The 5,000-nt window shown below is 49.7% G+C and overlaps 2 protein-coding genes, 1 long non-coding RNA gene and 1 pseudogene across 3 annotated transcripts in view; 3 read left to right on the top strand and 1 right to left on the bottom strand.

Annotated features, from left to right (window-relative positions):
- Positions 1-424, top strand: part of LOC122343180 — a 532-nt gene extending 108 nt beyond the window's left edge. Inside the window, exons 2-3 of the long non-coding RNA XR_006250702.1 lie at positions 89-161; positions 246-424. This is a non-coding gene — a long non-coding RNA (uncharacterized LOC122343180). The remainder of the gene's footprint in view (positions 1-88; positions 162-245) is intronic.
- LOC122342338 (telomeric repeat-binding factor 2-like) overlaps positions 1-1,372 on the top strand; it is a 6,271-nt gene extending 4,899 nt beyond the window's left edge. Inside the window, 6 exon segments of the mRNA XM_043236125.1 lie at positions 89-161; positions 276-341; positions 431-503; positions 875-903; positions 1,093-1,185; positions 1,187-1,372. Coding sequence (XP_043092060.1) covers positions 89-161; positions 276-341; positions 431-503; positions 875-903; positions 1,093-1,185; positions 1,187-1,252 — 400 coding nt within the window. The 3' untranslated portion in view covers positions 1,253-1,372.
- Positions 1,373-1,466: 94 nt separating this feature from the next.
- LOC122343118 (ras-related protein Rab-19-like) lies at positions 1,467-4,787 on the bottom strand. The gene is made up of 3 exons (XM_043237469.1): positions 4,536-4,787; positions 2,448-2,631; positions 1,467-2,229 (listed from the first exon to the last, which is right to left on the bottom strand). The coding sequence occupies exons 1-3, from the start codon at positions 4,728-4,730 to the stop codon at positions 1,949-1,951; spliced, it is 660 nt and encodes a 219-aa protein (XP_043093404.1). The 5' UTR covers positions 4,731-4,787; the 3' UTR covers positions 1,467-1,948.
- The window catches only part of LOC122342337, a 7,222-nt pseudogene continuing 6,973 nt past the window's right edge, over positions 4,752-5,000 (top strand).

Below are 5,000 nucleotides of genomic sequence, written 5' to 3'. Positions count from 1 at the left end.
TACGTCCGTTCCCAGCGAGAGCGTGTGTGTGTGTGTGTCCGGTCAGAGGTCAGTGACGGTCAGGGCCGTGTGTGTGTGTGTCCCGCAGGATGGTCCTGTCCAGTGAAGAGGAGTCTGAGGAGTCCAGCAGACACAGACAGAAGAAGAAGAAGCGATCACAGGTGAGAGGTCACCCTCCGGTTAGCGGAGCACTGCAGTGGAGTGGTTTTCACCGTGTGTGTGTGTGTGTGTGTGTGTGTCCTCAGGAGTGTGTCCAGTGAGTCTGATGATCTCAGCTCGTCTCCAGCTTCACAGACACACCACCGACACAGCTCTCCGTCCGGAGGAACTCACAGCAGGAAGTGAGTGTGTGTGTGTGTGTGTGTGTGTGTGTGAGAGAGAGGGACTGAGACTGAGACTCTCTGTGTGTGTGTGTGTGTGTGTGTTTCAGGGCCCGGTGGGAGGAAGTGTCGGGATGCAGGAGAACTGGAGCGATGAGGAGTCACTGTTCGGCTCCTCTTCAGGTAATCACACACACTCTCTCTCACACACACACTCTCACTTACACTCTCACGCACACTCTCACGCACACTCTCACGCACTCTCACGCACACTCTCACGCACACTCTCACGCACACTCTCACGCACACACACACACACACACACACACACACACACACACATTCTCTCACACACACACCTGCTAGTGATGCTCTTCTTTATATTCTGTGTGGTTCTGAAATGAACAGATTTTCAGGGCAGATGTATGCCCTTCTGAGGCACTTGTCAGAAGTGTGCATCTTGTTAGGTTTAATAACTGAACATTCTGTGTGTGTGTGTCACTCAGTGAAGAGGAAGTAGTGTGTCACTAGTCTCTTGTGTGTGTGTGTTTCAGGCCGCTCCAGCAGGAAGTGCAGCAGGAAGGTGAGTGTGTGTGTGTGTGAGAGAGAAGTGTGTGTGTGTGTGCACGCTCTCTGACGTGTGTGTGTGTCTCTCTGTGTGTGTGTGTGTGTGTGTGTGTGTGTGTGTGAGAGAGAGAGAGTGTGTGTGTGTGTGCGCTCTCTGGCGTGTGTGTGTCTCCTCTGTGTGTGTGTGTGTGTGTGTGTGTGTCAGATGTGGACGCTGCAGGAGTCGGAGTGGCTGAAGGAGGCGTGCAGCGTTGCGGGAGTGGGACACTGGGAGAAGATCCGCTCGTCCTTCCCCTTCAGCGGGCCTTACGGCGGTCAACCTGAAGGACCGCTGGAGGACCATGCTGAAGCTCAGGCTGGTCTGACACACACACACACACACACACACACGTTTTATCATGTTTTTAGGCCTTGTGTTCCTCATTAAACACTGGTTCATTCATTCATTCCCTGAAAGTGTGTTCTTGATGTTCGAGGAGCTCCTGTTAGGTGCTTCTCTCAAACAGACCTTTAAAAGGATGTGAGTTAATGCCAGGAGTTGTCTTTGGTCAAATAAATGAACTGAACAGAACTACTGTGGAGCCGTCAAATCATTTTATTGCAGAAGAAGAAAACAATCACTTTGTTTCTGATACACAGCCCTTCAAAGCTTGAGCTTAAACACATCACGACTTCTTTTCATTAAAGTAAAATAATACAAAGAGGATAACAGCTTCTGAGCGAAGGCTAACATCCAGGATCAAAGAGAAGAAAAGCAGCACTTCCTGAAAACCTCTAAAACCATCTAAACATTGATCTTATAATTCAAATATTTAACACGTTCCTCAGAGTAACTCTAAGCCGCTCTTTAAATCAGCCGAGCTAACATCCCTCTGTTCTCTGATGATCATCTAACGCTCCTCTAGACGTCTTTCTTGTGCTGCACCTTTACACACCTTCACATGTTTCTCGTCGTCTTCATTGATTCGACGAAAGCCAGAACTCGCAAGAAGATCACGCTTCCAATAAATAGTTGCCATGCCGACCTGCTTCGGTAAACGCGGCCCCGGGCCCCGCTGCGGTCAGCACCGGCAGGGCTGCGCTCGCTCTCTGTCGGCTAGCGGCGGCGCGCTGAGGACGGGGCGGGAGTCGGGGCGGAGCGGCGGGCGGGGGCCGGCGTCCGGAGACACCCTCGGGTCGTTCCTCTGCAGCAGCTGCCGCGCCATCAGGACGAAGGCCTCCTCCACGCTCCGCCGCTCACGGGCAGACGTCTCCAGGGCCGCTAGCATGCCCTGCTCCTCCGCTAGCTTACAGGCGTCTGAGAACAGCACCTCACGCTCCGCCTCCAGGTCACGCTTGTTCCCTGAACACACACAAGCACCCTCAGTCACTGTGTGTGTCTCTGTGTGTGTGTGTGTGTGTGTGAGTGAGTGTCTGTGTGTGTGTGTGTGTGTGTGTGTCAGTGTCTGTGTGTGTGTCTCTGTCTGTGTGTGTGTGTGTGTGTGTGTGTGTGTCTGTATGTGTGTGTGTGTGTGTCTCTCTGTGTGTGTGTGTCTCTCTGTGTGTGTGTGTGAGGGTCACCTATGAGGGCGGTCAGCACGTTGGCGGCCCCGAAGCGCCGGAGCTCGTGGGTCCAGCGGCGCACCGAGTCGAAGCTGTCCCTCCGGCTGATGTCGTAGGTGATCAGGGCCCCGTGAGCGCTGCGGTAGTAGCTCTGAGTGATGGTGCGGAAACGCTCCTGTCCCGCCGTGTCCCACACCTGCATCTACACACACACACACATTGATGTCTACTGCACTCTGTAGGTGGCATACTGTTCACTAAACATACTACATACTAAACACTGTGTGTGGATTTTTTTTTTTTCCCCAGACTGATATCCGTCAGATATTTGAAGTCTCCGTCAATGTGTCCAATGTACTCCTCCTTAAAGTTGAATATTGAAATACTGTCCAATAATAGAATTGTTCATGTTCTGTGAAATACTCAGTACAAGTGTATTGATCATTCAGTAATAAAAATATTTTCTTGACTAAAGAAGTGTGTGTTGATCGGTTCTGGTGTGGTTTTAGTGAATCCGTCCCTTTAAGAGAAGGCCCTCCCCTTTAGTGACGTCAGCTCTGAGCTGGGTTCAGTGGATATAATCAGGGGTGAACTGAATGGAATCATATTTATTGTATTGTTTATATGACTTTTCCTACATTTAAAACATATTTTTAATTCATATAACCATATCTACAACTAACATGCACAAAAACCTGCATCCAAATATCAGTACACTGCATACTAAACACTGCATACTAAATACTGTGATACTAATACTCCAGCCGCAAGCACACTGCATACTAAATACGGCATACTAAATACTGCGCACTATTAAAAACTGCATACTAAATATTGCACACTATTAAACACTGCATACTAAATACTGTGCACTATAATGCATACTAAATACTGCACACTAATACTGTATATTAAATACTGCACACTATTTAACGCTGCATACTAAATACTCATGAGCTCTACATCCTCCAGTGTCTCATCACAGGTATACTACAGTGTTCACTACATACTGCAGTGAACTACACCTCCATACTCCGTATGCACAATCAAAGCCTGCATCGTTCCCTTGAGACACTTCATGCTTCACTTTTACTTTCTACAGATTCGTGTAAAAATGTGACTCTTTTATCAGCCTGATCGAGAGAAACATCACTTCCTGCTGTTTGGTTAAACAGCAGTAGTATGAATAGTATGCAGTGTGCTTATTTAAACGCAGCCGTTGTGCTTCAACCACTTTCTACACTAACGTGAATTTATACGTTTATTTAAAATGACTGCATTTTAGATCTGTGTCCTGTTACACATCAGCATCTCACACTCTCACACACACACACATACACACACAGACACTCACACACACACAGACACACACACACACACTCACACATACACACACACACTCTCACACACACACTCACTCACACACACACACACACACACTCTCACACACACACACACTCACTCACACACAGACACACTCACTCTCACACACTCACTCTCACACACACACAGACACACAGACACACACACACTCTCACACACACACACACTAACTCTCACACACTCACACATACACACACACTCACACACACACTCACTCCACACACACACAGACTCACTCACTCACACACACTCTCACACACACACACTCACTCACACACACACAGACACACACTCTCACACACACACTCACTCACACAGACACACACACTCACACTCTCACACACACACACACACTCACTCTCACACACACACACACTCACTCACTCTCACACACACTCACTCTCACACACTCACACACACACTCTGCCACACACACACACACACACACACACTCTCAGACACACACACTCACACTTCTCACTCACACACACACACACACACACACACAGCTTATGTTTATCAGTGCAGCAGGAAGCAGTGTGTTTCTCAGCATCATCACTTCCTGTCTGAGCGTGAAGAGGACAGACCTGCTGATCTGGTTCCGCCGCTAGAACCGGTTCAGTGTAGATGGACACGTGCAGCAGGAGAATCAAATTAAACTAAACCCCACACACACACACACACGCAGTCCTCAGGTGAAGGCGAGCGGCGGTGACCTCTGACCTTGACCCTGCGGCCGTCGATGGACAGCGTCGCCGCAGTGAAGTCCACTCCGATGGTGTTCTGCTGCGCCTCGGAGAACAGGCCGCTCTTGAAGCTCTGCACCAGGCAGGTCTTGCCCACGTTGGAGTCTCCGATGAGGATGATCTTGAAGAGGAAGTCGAAGGAGTCGGGGTCCTGAGGGTCCTCGGGCTCCATGAGTGCGTGGATCAGGGGCCCATGCTCCGCTCGGCTCTGCTCGGCTCTCTGCAGCTCACGCCTTCCTCCTCCACCTGGACCGGCAGGTGAGACCGCCTCCTGCGCTGGTGCATCGTGGGTAATGTAGTTAAATCACCTGCTGCCGCCAAAAACCCAAACTACGGGACAGAGCCGCCTCAAAGGAAGTCTTGTGGTCCGTGAAAGCTTCACTTCTCTCTCAAACTGTGGATCATTAACCTCAGAGTCAATATTACGGAGGATACGTACACT

The sequence above is a fragment of the Puntigrus tetrazona genome, chromosome 4 (genome assembly GCF_018831695.1).
Source record: "Puntigrus tetrazona isolate hp1 chromosome 4, ASM1883169v1, whole genome shotgun sequence".
NCBI lineage: Eukaryota > Metazoa > Chordata > Actinopteri > Cypriniformes > Cyprinidae > Puntigrus > Puntigrus tetrazona.
This window is presented reverse-complemented; position numbering and strand designations above follow the sequence as displayed.

Excerpts from the sequence above, each read along its gene's own strand:
- LOC122343118 (XM_043237469.1), bottom strand. The coding sequence starts at position 4,730 with ATGGAGCCCGAGGACCCTCAGGACCCCGACTCCTTCGACTTCCTCTTC. Across the intron at positions 2,632-4,535 it reads TCGACGGCCGCAGGGTCAAG|ATGCAGGTGTGGGACACGGC; the intron begins GTCAGAGGTCAC and ends GTGTGTGTGTAG. Across the intron at positions 2,230-2,447 it reads CGTGCTGACCGCCCTCATAG|GGAACAAGCGTGACCTGGAG; the intron begins GTGACCCTCACA and ends GTGTGTGTTCAG.